The sequence below is a fragment of the Tachypleus tridentatus genome, chromosome 7 (genome assembly GCF_004210375.1).
Source record: "Tachypleus tridentatus isolate NWPU-2018 chromosome 7, ASM421037v1, whole genome shotgun sequence".
Classification (NCBI taxonomy): Eukaryota; Metazoa; Arthropoda; class Merostomata; order Xiphosura; family Limulidae; genus Tachypleus; species Tachypleus tridentatus.
This window is the reverse complement of record NC_134831.1, coordinates 23,160,322-23,180,756: the sequence shown is the minus strand read 5'-3', so window position 1 is coordinate 23,180,756 and position 20,435 is coordinate 23,160,322. Positions and strand designations below refer to the sequence as shown.

General features: G+C 31.0%; 1 protein-coding gene across 1 annotated transcript in view; it reads right to left on the bottom strand.

The window, feature by feature from the left end:
* Positions 1-20,435, bottom strand: part of LOC143254935 (apicoplast pyruvate carrier 1-like) — a 55,872-nt gene that overhangs the window by 12,698 nt on the left and 22,739 nt on the right. Inside the window, exons 3-7 of the mRNA XM_076509845.1 lie at positions 10,468-10,761; positions 7,547-7,673; positions 5,962-6,089; positions 3,394-3,520; positions 1,363-1,629 (exon numbers count right to left, since the gene is read on the bottom strand). Coding sequence (XP_076365960.1) covers positions 1,363-1,629; positions 3,394-3,520; positions 5,962-6,089; positions 7,547-7,673; positions 10,468-10,761 — 943 coding nt within the window. The remainder of the gene's footprint in view (positions 1-1,362; positions 1,630-3,393; positions 3,521-5,961; positions 6,090-7,546; positions 7,674-10,467; positions 10,762-20,435) is intronic.

The window sequence follows — 20,435 nt, the reverse complement described above, 5'->3', positions numbered from 1 at the left end:
TCGTGACTTAGGTCTAGAAATATATAAGTGCGAAAACTTTCCGGAATGCTGAGTGAAGATCAGTGAAGTTACTACAATCAAACTTTCCTGAGAGAATGTGATGACATTTACGTGCAGACGTTTTACAGTCTAGAAGTTTCTAGAATTTTATTTCAGTATATAAATGTTGCTAAGGGTAGTGTGAAGTTAGAACCTGTAAGTGTATGTGATGGTTAGAGAAAACAACAACAAATGAAATTGTATTTGACCGTAAAATTGGACTTGCTAACACGTATTGTATTAAGAAATTCTTAACCTGACCAGGTCATTTATTGTTTAGTATTTTTGTGATGGTATCAATATTACTTCATAGTTGTGTAAATACTGTGAGATTAAGTACTGTGTGCGTATTGTCATTGTAAATTTATTCTTATTGTGATTTAATAAATTTGTGAATAATTATTGTTATGAATTGCCTCTGTCTTGTTTATTGTTTTCAAGAGCAAAAATTTCCGCTGCAACAACCACTATGACATCGTAACACCAATTATGACATCGTACAATAGGAGATATTACATGGTGGAAAACAATAAAATGTAACTATGTTAGTATCTTATGAAAATCGTAAACAAATACTAATACTGAGTGTTACGTATAATTCACTTATAAAAGAACATCCGCCAACAGTACTCATTTGATCGTCGCAATTGATTACTTAATTTTGTCTGAATAAAACACTTACAGAAATTCTAGTTCACAAGATTTCGAGGTCAAAATATTGACTGTAATGTTTCAGGTACCACTTACCTGTTAAAATCATCGACTCACTTTCATGTATTGCCACATATGGTAAACATGTAAGTGGATGTTTGAATTTCAGAGAAATTGAAATGCACTTCGAACAGAAATTCATGTTGAGTGTGTGTCAGTGACTGATTAACACAAAATACGAACAATAATTATAATTTTTAAAGCTGTACACTAATTGCATATTAGAACACAGTACGAGTTGCAAGATAATAAATTATAATTTACATTAATGTTTCTTAACTTGCTATTTTGCTGACAATAAAACACTATTAGTTCTTTTAAGTACCAATAGATATTAAGCAAGTCCGAACAAGCTAATAATGATCTTTATTTTGTAAATAAATATAACATGGATAGATTGGATTGTCATATACATTAGAACTAAAGTTTTTAAAATATTGAGGAAAAGTGTGTTTTTTACATAGGTTGGGAATGATGAAGATACTTTAATAAGTATACAACATTTTCATAGTCAGTTTTGAAATATTTTGTAAAACCTTAAATTTTAAAACAAAAATTTAAGCAAGAAAACAAATAAAATTAACTTAGTAATATAATAATCATGTCACATACCTTATAAAAATTGTTCACAAACACTGTTGAATGTAATGATCCAATGCACACTATTTGTAAGAAGTAATATTCTTTCATTTTCAAAGCTTCTTTGGGCATTAGACTAGATTCTCTTGGGAATGATGGTTGTGTTTCTTCTACCTTTCGCCTGGTTGGATTCTCTTCTGTCATTACAGAAGTGTCTTCTTGAAAGATTAATATACGTGTATTTTCTCCACTATTCGGTTCTTTTCGTATTGATACGGGAAGTGTTTCAACTTCTTCTTCCTTTTAAGATATATGTAGAATGTATAATTATGTCATTCATCCTATATTTACCATATGCAGTACTGACAACGCCTTTCACCCAATACCAGTACTAATCAAATTTGTTGATATATGACAAACGCACTGGTCAAATTACTCGAACTTTAGTGTAAGCGTATGTTACGCTGGTGTGAATGAGTAAGTTTTATTTTCTCTAAAGTTTTTTATTTTTTCTCACTGGATTTAATGACATCTACTTTTAGTGTAGGCCGTATTGGAGAATAAGTTGATCTTTAGGAACAAGGTTTAATTGTTTCTCATCAAGCTAACTAAGTAGTAATATTCATAGGGTTACATTTTTTAGCCTAGTCATAACTTCAGCCAAATAAATGCGAAAGAAAATACCTGGAATATTTAAGCCACTGTTAGTAAAATGTTTCATAGATTTTCTTTGTTTCACAGACTTGTGATAGTAAGACACTAGTTCTTGTAAGATTAATTACAAGAGTAGAAGATTTAATCTTATACGTTATAATCTTGTATTTTTTTACTTCATTTTGGACATATTTTCTCATCTTATTTAAATTTCATTAGCTTTGGAAAAATAAAACGATTAATTGTTTATAATTCTAATTACGTAAAATGTTTTACACTTCAAAATACTTTTGGTGCAGTTTGCAAAAATAGTTATTTTGTTTTGTGTACTTTCTTAGTCTTTTTTCTAAGCACTTATGTTAATGTCCTTTTCAAAATGGATCCAAAGCCTGTTTCAAGAATAGATAAAAAAGAGGGTGTATCACACTGTACTTACTTATGAGTATCTTTTCCACAGCAAAACCACTTCTGGCTATTGAACCCTTGATTTTAGGTAGTTACTGGGAAGATAGAATACCAAAAACTTAAGACTATGTCTTTTCTTTGATTAAATATGGTCATAAGGTATAGGCTCCAATTTGTTTGAACTGATTTATCTTTGTGCCTAACAGTTCAAGGGTGTTCTTATTTCAGGAGTAGATCTATCAACTTTTTTTACAACCAGTTATATAGGATGATGTCTGACTATCTTTATTCTCATATGTACATCAGAACAGCGACTTCAAGACTTCATGTAGCAGCTGATTGACCAAAATACATATGTCATGAGGTTCACTGATTGAAAGGAAACAAGGTCAGATAAACGTGTCAGAGAACTAAACCATTAAAACTGAGAAACTATATTGATAAAGTGAAATGGTTATAGAGGATATTCAAGAGTTGAATGGAACATGTAACTAAATTTTAAATCGAATAGATTACTTCATGTTCCACAGAAAAAGATATATTATTCAGTATTTTTACATGTTTTACATGTTTATCATCTTTCCAGATCAATGAGGCGAATAGTGGTTCTGTATTATAGTTCTTAAAATCGTAGTTTACACCGCTACAGCTGTCTTAAGAAACCTAATAAAAGTGCTCTATCAAACAGTGCCACAAATGAGGATTAAATAAACTGAGTAAGTCATTTATTTTAAGGATTTTAAGGCCATGGCAGTAGTTTTTTTTTGCATAATCAAGTATTACCTAACTATTGTGGCTCTCAACTGTCCTGTGTTAAACTGTACGTGCAAAACCCTCCATGGGATTTCAACATATACTGTAAATAGGAATACACATCAAGAAGAATATTCCAGTGGATCAACATTGTAAAACAAAATGTTGAAAAACAAAAAACAATTAGATTTTAGTTATATATTGCCACGTAAGTTAACATAACACAAGCAATATGGGGCAAAGTGTTTTTACCTCAACTACGTCTGATGGAGGCTCCTTGTATAAAAACAGTGCAGTAAATAAAATCCCACTTTCTACACCTCCTATTATCAGGAACAGAGAAGGAACACGATTCAAAATTTCAGGGTCAGAGAAATACCTAAAAAAAAACACACACACACACACATAGAGCCTCAAGCGACTGTTACGACTAACCAAGAACTTTTTACTTACCAACAATACACAATCTTCTGAGAATTATAGTATAATATAATACTTATTCTTTCACTTGCATTTTTCGCTCTTCATTATGTTTAATTTACTTTGAAATTTTAACGAACATAAGATTAATATTATAAAAAACAGGAGTAATGTTGTGATAAACAAAATTATTTTGAAACTAAAATGTGTCGTAATACAAACCTTCATATTTGGAAGGGAAGGTGAACAAATGAATTAAATTTTCATTTTCCTTGACAAGATAATATTTCCTATTTTTAATAGTTTGTTACATAGACACTAAAATGGATGGTAACTTAAAGGATTTATTAATGTGTCCACAGTTGGTGTTAATAATATATGAACAGTCAGCTTTATTGATGTAAACGTTGTTGTTATTTCAATTTATGTATTGTAAGCTTTAGTAATACAGCAATGATTAACTTTGTTAGTATACTCATTGTTATGTTTACTGATGCATGCATGTCTGACTTCATTAACGTATTTATGACTAACTCTATAAATGTATCCATGGTTAGCTTTAGTGATATAGCCGTGGTTTGCTTTATTAATGTATTTATGGTCAGTTTTATTGATGTAGCCAAAGTTGGAGTTAGTGACTTAGCTATGGCTAGCTTTAATATTTTGTCTATGATTGATTGATTAATATATCTATTGCTCTAACGTGATATACTTAATTAATATATCCATAATTGTTTTACATTTGTAACCATGGCTGAGTTTATGAATGTATTACTTGTGGGCTTTACCGAGAAGATAGGGTACCAAAAACTTAAGACTATTTCTTTCTGAGATAGTATTATAGTTGGCTTTATTATTGCATCGACAGTTAAATTTATTGATGTGTCCACGGTTTTATTTGGTGATTTATTTATGATTCACTTTATTAATGTATTTATTGTTACCTTTACTGACGTACCAATGGTTGTATCATGAACAGCTTTATCAACGAATCTATGATTGGCTTTATTAATGTATCTGCGGTTCTCTTTGCTGTTTAATCACGATTTACTTCATTCATGTGCCCGTGATTACTTTATTAATATATCCATTGTTGTATCACAGCCTAACTTATAAATGTATCTGGGGTTACTTTATTAATATATCCATTGTTGTATCACAGCCTAACTTATAAATGTATCTGGGGTTACTTCATTAATATATCCATTGTTGTATCACAGCCTAACTTATAAATGTATCTGTGGTTACTTTATTAATATTTCCATTGTTGTATCATAGCTTACCTTATTAATATATAAGCGATTACTTTATTTATGTATCTATGCTTTTCTTTATTAATGAATGCATTACTGGGTTTACTGATATATAGATGGATGTATTTGTTAATGTATCCTTGGTTGTATAAATGTTGGTTTTATTCATGTATTTTTTGATGGCTTTATTATTGTGTGTATGGTCGTAATATGGTTTGCTTTGCTGTTGTATTTTGGTTAATATATTCGTGGTAGACAGTAGTATCCCAGTTTATGGAAGGCAGATCTTCACTGTCTAGATAAAGTAGAGAGGATAATCAAGGATAACAAACGATGGGATTCAACACACTAAAAATTTGCACATGATTGTATAGAAAATGTTGTATTCTTGTAAAATATAAATTTTATTATTTTATTCGGTCTATACTGCTGGAAAATTCATGCTTATAAATAAAATTAATAAATCTGTATCTTGTTTGTACTTCATACATAATAAAGGTAGTATGAACACATAACCTATTGTTTCTAAGAATTCTGACTTTGTCTTCTTAAAAAAAAGGCTTGTTGCTCAAGAGTTAGCTATGAGTGCTTTATATCAGTTCTTTACCTGTAAGTGTTGCTCAAGGGTTAGCTATGGGTGCTTCGTACCAATTCTTTACCTATAAGTGTTGCTCAAAAGATAATGATGGGTGCTTTGTACTAGTTCTTTATCCATAAGTGTTGCTCAAGAGTTAGCTATGGGTGCCATAGCTTAGTGCTTTACATCTTGTTAAAAATGATGAATGTTTAGTCCAGTAGTCTTTATGTAGTTTTCTATGAAAACTCGTAACAAACAAACATGTTTCCAGATTATAGTTGCAGGAACACTCAGTAAAGAAGTAAGTCATATGGTTAAAAAAAACTAACACATTTTAATATCAATAATACATTTCTACACGTGGAGCCACATAGAGTCTCGAAATCTTAAAATATGATATTATCTCATTTTTTCTAGTACTCGAAGATGCAAAATGTGGAACAATGAAACTTTATAACAATAAATCTGATTAAATATTTCAAGTTGAACAAAAAGTACTTGTAGACTATTAAACCAACTTAAAACACTATTCCTACCATGATAATATTAATAATTAAATAACAAACGTACCCATCAGCATCAGGTTGAAGGTTATTAGGGTTCATAAATAATGTATGCAAGTTATTCATTAAAACTGGTGTGATAGCCATTCCTGAAGACACTATTCCTGCCACGAGACCCTTATTGTTGGGGAACCACTGGAATTGAGAAGCGTTTGATTGTTAACTCTTAAATATTATTTTGCCAGACTTAAAATCAGAAACCATCACTATTTAAGTCGAGCAAAAAACAGGCACTGCTAAGAAAGCACTTTAGATTACCTTAAAAAAACTAGAAGTGTTTTAAAGAAAATGTCTCAAATTTTCCTCAATCTTTTGTGTCATTCCCAATTAAATTAAAAAGTGACTCTAAGAAGTGAAATTTAAGAAATGTAGGATTATAAATCAAAAACGTTTTAAGCCAACTGAATTTACTGATGAATTCTTTAATAAATAGCTGCAGTTTTCAATCCATTTATTATAATTTCCATTTGTATAGCAGATTGGCATAAGAACGTTTCTAAATTAACAGAGTGGTTATGCTTTCATTCATCCACACGTTAAAAAGTAGCTTGGTATTGTATAAAATTTTAAATAACTCGTATTTGATTTATCGTACGTGTAAAAACTATAAAAGACTTCTGAATTTCTAAGTCACAAAAATATTCGATGAGAAATCCAACCTCTGATGGAACACAAAGCAAATTATGTTAACTCTAATTTTAATATTAAACATAATACAAACAAGAATCATTCACAACCAAATGGAGTACCATTTTATAGTTATGCCAACGCTACTGAGGCTATCTATCAAATATCCACCATGAGTAGTGATACTGTCGAAAATATGTGGCAGTTTTAGGAATGGTAAGGACAGCTGTTTTTAAAAATGTGATCAGTTATTGCCTACATGCAGCTATTAACAAATGCTAGGTTAGTGATTAAGCGCCAACAGAGTTACGAAGGGAGATCAGTTGACCGTATAATGCATATACCATCACATGTAAGTTATGACATTGATTGTGGCCAACCTTCCACAGAATGATGAGTAGATAACCACTGCCTTATAAATCATTCTCCACCTTCCTAGAAAATGAAGGAAGGAAAAATTTGTGAACAAGTGGATAGATTAGTTGTAATAAATGTATGACTTGTGATATGTAAGTAGCTATATTATCCATTACTAAAGAGAAGAAGGCCACTATCTGAGAAGAAACACTCCACAAAACAATTCCTACCATAAATAATTACAGCATCTAAGAGTGGATATAACCCATTCAAGTCTTGAAAAATAAGGAAAGGAGACGGCAATTGCTAAAGCAACATTTAATTTGAAAATAGCATTTTAATTGGTATTAAATATTCTCCATATTGATTGATTGATCCACAAAGAGCCACCATAAGTAACATTTTCACATATAAAGGTTCCTTATGTGTTAAAGTTTTGTGCACAATAATTTGGTTTATTATAATAATCTCCACTAAACATTATTTGTATTCCTGGTATTTTAATTCCTATACACTCTTTATTTTCTTATTTTTCAAATATATCTGTAGTACAGTTATTTTCGGTAAATTCAAAACGTTAAAATACAAAGATACCCTATTTTACATACCTCCATTGCTTCAGCTAACGGAAAACCAAAACAAAGGTTTATTCCAACATTGACAACCACCCCTAAGGTAATAATTGTAGCTTCCACGCTATGTTGTATACTCCAGTAAGTTGCTGTAGTTCCGAAACTAATGATACATTAAGTATATTGAAAGTAATTTATTTTCTATTATTTGTGATAATAAAGAAATTAGTATCAAATACAGGCCCTTCCAAACATTTAATGTCTTGAATGCAACATTTAGTCTATTTTTTGCATGTACAAAATTAAGAGCCCTCCACTGGCACAGCGGAATATCTGCGGACTTACAACGCTAAAAACCGAGTTTAAATACCCGTGGCGAACAGAGCACAGATAGCCCATTGTGTTGCTTTGTGCTTAAATAAAAACAACTAAATTAAGAAAAAATAACATTGTTTTTTACTATGAACAATTTATTATTCAATATTTAAATTAATATTTAGTTGTACAAATCAATATGGAATAATAAAGAGGTTAGTAGGTATAATGTGGATTGTATTTAGCAAAGGAGCAAAAATAGTGTGAATAATACAACCATATTGTATATGGTATTCATCAGCAGAGTAAATATGATATAAATGGTATTTAACAGTGTAGTAAAAACTTGTGTGAATTGTTTTGTGGTTGAGCATAAAGCAACACAATTGGCTTCCTGTGCTGTGCCCACCATCAATGTCAAAAACCGGTTTTTAGCATTATAAATCTTCAGATTCATCACTGAGCCACTAGAGGGCAATTGTTACGGATAGTGTTCTGATTAATATAAAGTCTTCCTCTGTCAGCTATTTCAAATAATTTTATGATTATTATATAGCAACTTTCATATTATTACAGACACATTATTTGGTTTATTGAGGTCGAATTCTGATTATTACATTAGAGTTTTTTATTATTAAATACGGTTTTCTGATTATTACAGATTTTTAATAATATAGTCATCTTCATGATTATTCTTGCTGTAGGTTTTTATCAGAAATTAAATTTCAGATTATTACAATTTTCTGATTACCATATACACAATTTTTTTATTAGAGAATAAAATTTTGTGTTTATAAATGATACAAATTTCTTATTCCTGTAGAAAATTTTAGGATTATTAGACTATAATTTTGGATTATAATACTACAATTATCTGATGATTACGAACAGTTTTTGTTATTATTTCTCATTACTACATTATAGTTTTCTCGTCAAAAATTGCAATTTTTTTATTATTACAGAATTTTCCTGATAATTACTTTCTAGTTTTATCATTATTACACATAAGATTCTGATGATAACGGTACTACTTTCTGATTATTACAGGTGCGTTTTTGGAATTATTAAATTACAGTTTTTTTTATTATTACTATTATTACAAATACAGGTTTCAGCTTATTGTAGATACGGAATTCTGATGATTACAGATATTGTTCTCTGATAATATCAGTCACTTTCTACTATTATTGCAGATAGTTTTCTAATTAATACGTTATAGTCTTCTAATTATTACATACAGTTTACCGTCTATTGAATTACCATTTTCTATTTATGAAAAATAGTTTTCTTATTATAACAGATGGTTTTCCAATTATTTCTGTTAGATCATAATCATTACATTACAGTTTTTTATCAATATAAATGCAATTTTCTCATTATTAAATATTTTTATTTGTCTGTATATAGTTATAGACAGAGCTGCACAATGGTCTATCATTATTAGTTATAGACAGAGCTGCACAATCATTATTGTGTCCATCACGTGTATCGAAACAATTTTTAACGTTTCAAGTCGCACATCGGTATGTCTGCTGACTTATAACACAAGAAACTGGGTTTCGATACCAGAGGTGTGAAGAGCACAGATAGTCTATTGTGTAGCTTTGAACTTAGTTCCCAATAATCAAACAAAACTTTCAACATTATCAGTAGGTGGTATTTTTAAAGATAGTTCTCTGAACATTTCGATTATAGAGCTATTATTATTTCACGTGTTTATTATTATTATTACATTACAATTATCTGGTAGTTACAGATAGTTCTCTGCTTGATAGATTATTATTATATTTCTTATTAAAAATACAGTTTCTTCATCAATACACTATATAATATTTTCATTAGAAATACAGTTTTCCGATTATTATAGATAGATTTCACACATTTACTAATGTTTTATTTGATTATAACAATATAGTTTGATTGTTAGATATATCAATTTTTCTGATTATTACGCAACAGGTATCATTTTCTTATTATCATAAATATCTTTTACCAGTGCATTACGATGTTCTTTCTGGTACAACCGCAAAATTTTACGGAAAGTGTTGCACACACTCATTCCATTTATTCAAGAAAAGTAAATATATATTATAAATATGTAAATGTTAACAAAATTAACAATATACTGAAGTACGTTACAATAATGGTAAATATATTTATTTAAACAGTCAACTTTGCAACTTTTGACTCTTAAAATTTAACGATTTTACTTTTCATAGTTTTACAATATGTTAAACTTATAAAATATGAAACTTTTAATTGTTTCATGCACAAGAGTAGTAGATTTTGTTAAGTACAAACCTACACAACTGGTTCTCTGTGCTATACCAGCTACGTGGAATGAACCCAGAGTTTTATATTTATAGAAATGCTTTGAAAAGAATAGAATACCTTTATTTCCATGTTTTCCCTTGTATATATAAAGTGACTTTATAGTTATTAAAACATACATACATAAACAACATTTGCGGTACCAAATTTGTATTTAGATTTTAATTAAAATATATTCATTTCGTTTTACCGTATGTGATGTAATTACACGAACGAAAGAACTTCGAAGCGTACTGACATTCAGATATTGTAAGCACAACTCATATTCAATGAATTTTTTAATGTCTGATGTTAATTTTACATTTTCTCACCTGAAAATTACAGAACCAATCACGATACTTGGCCGACGTCCAATTCGCTCAGATACCCAGACTCCAAGGAAGAAGAATGAACTTATGATTTCAGTTACGTAGGCAATCCAGGAAGTCTGTTCATATGTTGTGTTCTCATCAACCCTTTTTCTGAGATAAGATGTCATGTAAGGAATGATGTTTCCCAACAAATACAGTACACCAAGACCAAAATAAATTAGAAAACATCCGAAAACTGCTACAAATGGACGAACTTTCATTTCTAGAAATAACTCAGGAAACGGTTTATGGTATCTGAAAGATTAAATTATGATCTCAAAACAAAATGTAATTTATGTAAGTAATATTCTAGCAAAACTCTGTGCTTTAACAGGACATTCACTGGACACTATAACTCTCTTGCAAATAAAATTTAACGTTACTACATTCTTAGTTAAAGCTCCTAGAATAGCAAAAAAAGAACAAAAAATAATACACTTTGTAAAATGCTTTTTTAAAGGGTAGTTTCTAAATGCATTATTTTCACCTCCACCTGTGATATCAGATTGTACAAGAACCCTTTATTCCGTGAAAGAAACAAACATTTACGTGCAAGTGAGTTTTGTCATCATAGCTAAATCTAAACAATATTTATGAATGTGTCATAATTAAGTAAAAAATTAATATATTTGTGAAAGTGTTCTGATGTAATTTGTTTATATTTCATGTACTCAAGTACGGCAAACTGACTAAACATTAATATAAGATAAAAACACAATTAATAGTAGTCTAAAAGTAATAAATAATATAATTATATATATAGAAAAAACTATATTTAAGAAAGAAATTCAGTTTACACGACTGGTAATTTTAATAGGTTATGTTTCCATCTAATTAATAATTATTTCTTTGGCCCAAATCCTCAAAGAATCCTGATAAATATGGGTTTCTAGAATCCCATAGATTCTCTGCTTGATAGATTATTATTATATAATAATAATATTATTATATTATCCATGTTCACGGATGTAAACAAATTCAGTTTACACGACTGGTAATTTTAATAGGTTATGTTTCCATCTAATTAATAATTATTTCTTTGGCCCAAACCCTCAAAGAATCCTGATAAATATGGGTTTCTAGAATCTTGCGTCTGTCACACTTTAAAAAATAAGGAACTGTTTTCAACTGAAATGAGCTAAATGAACATCGCGAAAGTCAAGCAATATAAAAATAACATACTTTTAGATTAAACTCTCACAATTAAAGTTACTACATTGGAATAACCCTTAAGCAGTGCCAGTAATTATGAGTTATCGAACAATAGTTTTAATCGACTAACAACGATAGGTTATTACTATAAATAATAACGATGACCTTTGCTATGCTAAACCTATAGTAATAGCTTTATCACTGCTCAAAAAGTATCCAAAATATCTTATTATTAGAGATCAACAATGCCCACTAATAACACTTATGGCTATATACGTTATATGATTCATATAGTATCCCAGAAGGACCATGTGGAATAGATGAGTGTGTGTTTTTCTTATAGCAAAGCCACATAGACCTATCTGCTCAGCCCACCGAGGGGAATCGAACCCCTGATTTGAGCGTTGTAAATCCGGAGACATACTGCTGATGGAATAGATGAAATAATAACATTTGAATGACATCTAAACATTCATACTATGTAACTCATAAAGGTCCTGAAACGATTTTCCTTTGGTGCCATGATCATCGTTTCAACATTATATGAAAGGTTTTCTTGCAGTAAATTATTATTGTTCAGATTGTGACAAAGAGTTTAATACATTAAGTATGCGTCATTGTTCAGGTTATCGTTAAACTTATTATGGTAATAACTGTTCGAAACATCAATCCGTAATTTGTAATGAATGTACCAGATTTTTCCAATCGACAGACTTAAAATAGACAGGAAAGAAGGAACAGAATTACAATGTTTCTCCAGGGTGGTGAAATCAGATGAATAAGATGTAAATCACATATCTTAAATAACCATTGATGTTTTCTCTAGAATAAAGAAGTCAAATAGTCGATAGTTATAATTTCATACCCATAGCATTATCATTTTTACAGAAACGTTTGGTTTAGAAGAACTACATAAAGGATAGGTGCTACATATTTTCAACATAAAATCAAATCAATAGTATCGAGTACATGCATGGGATGCTGGTTTTTAATACTCTTAGACCATGTTAGCATCCATAAAGCAAAGGTTCCTGGATTAGTACTGTTATTAAGGAAAGAAATAGTGCATATTTGACTTTAAAGAAGAGATGTACAGGTAAAAAATAACACTGCATTTATCAACTCTTAAAATATTTATTGAAAGTTTTATTTTTGGAATTTGGTTAAAAGTTATATTTATTACTTTCTTTTGTCTTAAGGTACTGCTGATCGGGTGTAGATATATTTCAATGTCGCTGTCTTCAGTTCAAGGAAGAGTTTCACGTAACCTGTGACACAGATCCATTCAGATACAAGACCATTGCTATTATATGTTCGGCTATAAACAGAAGAGAATTTCTACCACCATGGTCAGTAGTTCTTGTACCTAACCACGGATACTTTACGAACAACAACTACAACCAAACATTATCCAGTGGTTAAATTACATATACAAAACTGACGGGTCAAGATCTATCATGCGCTTAATAGTGGTCAGAGAAAAAATCCTAAGTTATAGATATGACGGATTCAGTAAGGTACAAAACACAATCATTGTGTTTACGGATGCTACTACTGTGGGAACAATACATGTTATGATCTTGATTCACAAAATGTAGTTTTAGATAGATCTATAAGATATGTTAGAAAGCATACATTACAAAGACAACGACAATTCAATGTCCTGTTGTAGCAAGTAAATAAAATATGGTAAAACAAATTCAATAAAACGATATCTAATGATTACGACCTGATAAATTTCCTTAGAGACCATACTCACCTAGCTGTACAAGATGTCTTCTGTGGAGAGAAAGTCAATGTGACAAGGTTTTATTACGGTTTAAAAGAAGATCAAGCACGTGGACAATACATATCCATGGACAAACAAACACGGTTAGTATCCAGTTGAATATCTTACCATCATAACAGAAAATTTCTATGATTAAAAAAAATTGCATTCATAGAATGTAAAACTCTACCCCGAGAAATTTTATCATTCAATTTCACAATTTAGAAGTAATGATAAACTAATTGATCTCTTATGCAAACATTTGTGGAATCTAAATAAGAGGCACAGTGATAAAAGAGCTTTCATCACTACCTGGTGCATCAAAGAAGTGAAAAAAGAAGTTGATTGTGGATACCAGTTAACAAAAATATATGGGGTTTGTCATGTTTTTGTTAAGACCAAATATCTTTTTAAAAACTATATTGATACGTTTTTAAATTTAAAAAAGTTATAGTAAGCCCTTTCGCTGCATAGAATTGGAAGCAAAACAAGATTACGTCACCCAGAATGATGAAAAGGAAAAAGTGCAAACGACTCCAGAAAATATAGCATTTAGTCAAGCAAAAAAGTATATTGCAAAATTATGTCTTAATTCTTTGTATGGACTTTGTGGTATGTCTGAGAACAAACCACAACTTACCATTAGTTAAAGAGTACCACACTTTAATGAATGATAACACTAAGATAATGATATCACAGATGTTACATTGATTAACAAAGAAGTAACAGCTTTTCACTGGAAACAAAATTATGAATATCTTCCAAAGAAACAACAAGCCAATATCATTCTGGTGGCTTTCACAACAGCACAAACTTTTCTGAAATTATATCAGACATTACTAGCAGTCCATCTCTATATCTTAGAGAGTTTCCACACTAGCTAGACTGACACTTTACAACATCGTAAGTTAATGTTGATCAGAAAACTGCGGGTACTTATGCAACGACAGAAAGTAATGCTATAAAATTAGAGAATTTATCTTCAATCTTTTGAATAGTAAAAACTTAAATTTCTCATCAGTGAAATATATGATAACTAATACATACAATCTTGTTCAGCCTCCTATTTCTTTGACTAATCATAAGAATATTTATAGAAATCTAGAGACTCAGACAAATTACAATAAAGATAAAAAGAGGAATTGTTATGCAGTTTACACCAAATCAGAATTTAAAAACCTTCTTTGTGGATATTGATTTTTTAATCTAATTCCTCATCATGATTTATGGATTGAAAATAAACTATGTGCATGGCCTTGGGAAGAGACCCCAAGTGTATTCAAACATGAACTATATCTGATGAGTCTCATTTCATTTTTTTCCATAAGGGTTTGAGATAAAAAAAAAACATCCACTAACTCTTTTACATGTTTAGTGTCACGTTCAAAAGTAAATGATAAGTCGCAGTTTGTAAGCAAAGTTTTAACTTAATATTTTTAAGTTATTTATCCTATTCCTGAAAACGACATATTGTTTTATGATGAATTTTAATCAATGTGTACAAAACTAATGCAATATATTATAAAATTTCAAACTGGCGAAACCTTATCTGAAATTTTTCATGATTATTTGTGGCCTGATAAACGAATCTTTATGTCACTGATGATCTCATGAGTGAAAGTGAAGGATGGATCATAAGTGATTAGAGAACTTGCATTCAAATGTTTAGTTACTGAATAGATATGAATTTCGTTGTTTAAAAGAATATTTTTGAGTAAATATCTTTTATAATCTGATTATAGTCAGTGAAACCGGGCGATATGACACATTCATCTCATTCCATGCATCGAGTAACAATGACTATCTCTACCTGAGGAGAGTGGCTGGATTACTGAGAGCGAACCTACGACCATTTATACAAAGGAAAGGGAGATAGAAAGCCAAAATACTGAAAAGTCTGCTGAAACTTCTGTGTTACAATTTGGAGCTATCTGACACACCAAGATTAATCAACTTCCAAATTTGATTCTATCCTGTGCGTTTCATAATAGCAATTGTTATCAGATATATTTAAATTGCTACACAAATAAAAAGTTTTTGCGTGTTGAGTTTACATTTTCTTTTCATTTATTTGTTATTAGATACAGAGTTAACATGATTTGTTCACGGAATTACATTGCAAACCCATTAACATTCAAAAAAAATAATTGTTTGTTTGTTTTTAATTTCGCGCAAAGATAATCGAGGGCTATCTGTACTAGCCATACCTAATTTAGTAGTGTAAGACTAGAGAGTAGGCAGTTAGTCATCACCACTCGCCGTCAACTCTTGGGCTACTCTTTTGCCAACGAATAGTGGGATTGTTCGTAACATTATAACGCCCCTACAGCTGAAAAAGCGAGCATGTTTGGTAAGACAGGGATTCGAACCCGCGACCTTAAGATTACAAGTCGCACGCTTTAACCCACCTGGCCGGGCCGAAAGAAATAATTGCCCAAGGTAAAAACGATTTTATCGTCTGCATTTGTGAATGACCTTTTAAAGTTTAAAACGGTAATGTCCGCATAACTAATATGCAAAAGCAGAAACAAATAATTATTGAGAGAATTGGCTATCAGAAAAGCATCAGTTAAACAAAAAACCAGAAGCAAGAGTTTTTACCTTTACTAGTACAATTTCATTATTTGGTAGTTTGGCAGGATGGGCTATTAATAAAGCTCTTTGAATCTAAAAATATGTAAACACGAATGATTATCGTTTTCTTAGAAATAATTCATTCTTTTTATCAATTGAAAGTTTGTGAAGGATCAGTACATAAAGCATTTAACTCTATAGATAATGAAATGAATTCTTACATACAAAATGATATTTTTCCCATAAACCAGCTATAACATCAAAATTTTAATTTACAAAACATGGCCGTTAATATTAAAATGAAATTGCTAACTCATTAAAATTTAGAGATAATTTCCGGTGTTTCTTAGAAATATAAAAAGAAAGCTGATATTCAATTAAAAACTGTATGTTTCAGGGGTGGTCTGACGTGGAATGATCGTAAAGAATTAGTGCTCAGTAGAATATCCATTCCAAACAGTAATATAATCGATCTATTCAACGTCATGTTACAAAAATGAAATAATTTTAAATGTATGGAATGATTATCAGATATGAATATTCCCAAAGAAGGTTTTAGAAAGGTAAAGAGAAGAACTATTTAGATAATCCATTTCAAAAGAGTGCATTCACTCTAACCAAAAGGACATTTTTAATAAAGTCGTACTGTCTTATTTATTGTGTCTTGACTATCGTCATGAGCTGTAGTCATCCTTTTAAGCCTTGAATTATTTAAAAATTAACATTATCTGTTTTAAAAGTCAATTTATTTGTACTGTTTATGGTAAACTAAATAAGAGTAGACAGCATAGAAAACAATACATCATAAAAATTTTATGAAATCATTATATAAATCCGTCATACCAAAACAAATAATAAACAAGTTAAGTGATCAGGATACATACACTCTACACAAACCTTGAAAATGTACGTTTTTGAGAAAAAGAGTAACTGTTTCATGACTTGAGAAACAAAGATATTCTGATCTCTCTAATTTAAGTCAATATTACAATCATTTTAAATACTTACTTACGTATATCGATGTGTTTTATGAATATGCATGGAATGCTCCTCTCAAGAATACGAAAAGTACAACAATTGTAATATATTTTATAACAGGGTCGAAAACTTCGTAAACCTCAAACTAATACTAGAACAGAATTTATTAACCATTTGTTTCAATTCTATCTCAAGGAACAATACACATAATGGAACAAAGGCATCTACAGAAATATTTAATTACACTCTTAAAACAAGAACTTGATGCTACCTTACTCATCGTGGAAACAACCTGTCATTGGTTATAATCAATTATTCATAGCAATATTAAAATGAAACCAATGGACGTTTATCACTGTATTCAATCTGTAGTGTGGAAAAAACGTCTCCCAATAACATCTATGATATAGAAAAAATATTGAGGAAAGGGTAAAGAGAAACAATATTTTGTAAAATGGAAATGATATTCTGATAAATATAATGGCTGAATCTTTCAAAGAAATACAAAGGTCCTCTCATTATAAAATCATATGCATAATTTTATCACTCATTATTCAACAAGAACGAGTTTTATGTGACATTACCTAGTAACAGTTCTGTGTATTATTTTCTTAATAGTACTCTGACAAAGTATATCACTATTTCCTAGACTATCAACTTCCAAGATTCATGGGAAGTGGCAGTAATCGAATTATAATATGCACATAGCTGGCATAACTCACCTGATGATACAAGACGGTTATCTTACTTCTCAGGTTCTCACTTTATTACCACAATAACTTATATCAGACCAGGTCATTACAAAGAACCTAAAGATTTAATTTGATCCTTAAACAAAGTTGAATAACCACTTCCTGAAACCTACAATGAGCTTACATTTACTTACGATTTGTTACACCCAAATTTAAGTGTGAATGTAACTGATTTATCGTTTTATAAAACTCGATCCTACTATCAGTAATACTTTAATTTAATAATAATCACATGATAGCAGAGCCTACTATAGATTCATGCAGTGCTAATATGTCTCGTGCATTTTATTCACACTATTTCACTCAGACACTGTGAAACTGATTTTTTTGTTGGCGATGTTCATGTAACACTGATATAAATCATTAAGGAATCATTAGGATGGGGACATGATGCGAGACGGTTATCTTACTGAAACATTTTAAAATATTCAAATCAAGCCCATTTCCAAACAAAATGTTCAAACTACTAATATCGTTATAAATAATGACACAGGGTTGAATGGTCTAATTTGAGAAAAAAAGAATGATCGTAATGCTCCATATTCACAGTCATGACAGTACCTAACTCTCATAAACCAGTATTCTCTAAAGCCTGTTGAGATTGTCAGGGGGTTAATGATTTACATTGTTATGCTGGTAGACAAAGGAACTGGTGGCATGGAGTGGTTGACGTTTTGAGTGAGTAATTTCATGCAGCTGTACCATTTTTAAAATAGGAGCTTTAGCCTTAAGAAAAGAAGATGTCTTTGAGATATATGTAAATTTAGCATTAGATGATGCTAGAAAACGATGAACAATACAAAGGACATAGAACCTGGCTCGAGATATTAAACAGGTTGTCCTGTCCAATAAAAAGAAGAAACAAAAAAGTCTTATCTTCGAAATAGTTAAGACCAAGAGCCAAAGAACATATATTGCAGACTTTTTTTAGAAAAGTAGTCATGACTGTCCCACCACATGACACGTCCTGTCAGTGTACAAAGTGTGAGCTAGACTAGGTTTCTTTCCTTCCCACACAAACCAAGACTGAGGAAGGGAAGTAGACTAAATATTATCTGAAACAGATTTACTGTTGTACATCTATTTCCGTGCCTACCTTTTTTTCTGCATAGTTTTCTGTTTTTGCTATGTGACGTATATACATGACGGTGTATTGTGTAAATCCCGCCTGTTCTCGAAACTTGTAGAAAATGTTTGGAAGCAACAAGCAACAATATCTGTTTACGAAAACTTGTTAGATTACTGTTGCGAAGCGAACTTCAGTGAAGGTTCTTTAAACTCGTTTGATTTGTGTAAAAGTAACGCGCCAAGAGAGAATATGATGGGACAACTACAGTCAATTACGCTACAGGCCTATAAATCTATAATTGTAATTAACGTCTATTAATCAGAAAAACTACATTACTTGACCAGGAACTTTAAAAATTTTGAACATTACAAACCGTTCAATTTCAGTAAATCACTTCGGACGTTATTATTTCTAAGAGAACATTAAATACCTTCACCGGTAAAAAGTAAACTTGTAGTGGTGTGAGGTCAACCAAGCTAGTTAGCTAAAAAGAGGTGTAACAGTATCAACTCAAGATTAATTTATTCGTCGTAGACTTAGATCGTCGATAAAATATTTAGTTCCAGACTGGAGATAAGATTCAGTGTTGTCCAGGGCGTAGCCAGGGGGGGTTAAAACATCTCCATGGACCCAAATTTTTTAGACAAGTTCAGTTGCCACCTGTGAAATTTCATAAATATTCGTAATTGCATGGCAGATAATTTCACACAAAACAAATGGTCAAATGCAAATGTCTGATTGAACACACTTTCAATACAGCAAGTTTTGTCAGAACTAGAAAAATACAATCAAATATCTATGAAAGGCTCAAACGCCTGTTCGTTCTTGCCAGGACATCTACAACATAGTTTGGTTCAACTTTAATATCACGGTGAATGTATAATGAGGTCAGGCCATTCAATCGATCTTCAGCGGTAGTATTTCTCAAATACGTTTTGAGTCTTCTGAGAGTTGAAAACGAACGCTCCACTGAGCTCGTTGACACAGGCAGCGTGGCAAAAACTTTCAAGTCTAGAAATGACTGAGAACATTTCTGCATTGCACATTGCATATGCATCTATGATATTTTTTGGTCTGTTGTTCACAAGTGATTTGTACCAAACCCTAAGTTCACCTACTGCAGCTAATGAAGTGCGGTCAATGTCAGCCTTGTATATATTGATCAACTCTTTAATTTAGTCACATTGTTGTGCTGTAGGTTCTGACCGTTCTGTGGTAGATCCTGATGGTAGTAGACATGAAGTTTGTAAGGAGAGTTTTGTGACTAGACAGACGGTCACATATTTGTGAAAGAAAGTGATCAACAAATGGTACAAATACAACAATACGAAAGTACTCCTTAGGACTGCCCCCCGCTAGTACAGCGGTAAGTCTACGGATTTACAACGCTCAAATCAAGGGTTCGATTCCCCTCGGTGGGCTCAGCAGATAACTCGTTGTGGCTTTGCTAAAAGAAACACACACACACACCTTAGGGCTAGTGGTTTGTGGGTTAGCACGGTTCATGTCTTTTAGCCTGCCTTGGCATTATTATGTCCAGTTGAAGCTAACTACACAGAGTTTGAGCCTCACAGAAAATGTTGTTAAATTCATTCACAGTATTATTTCTGAGTGAATGGATTAAATCTTCCATTAT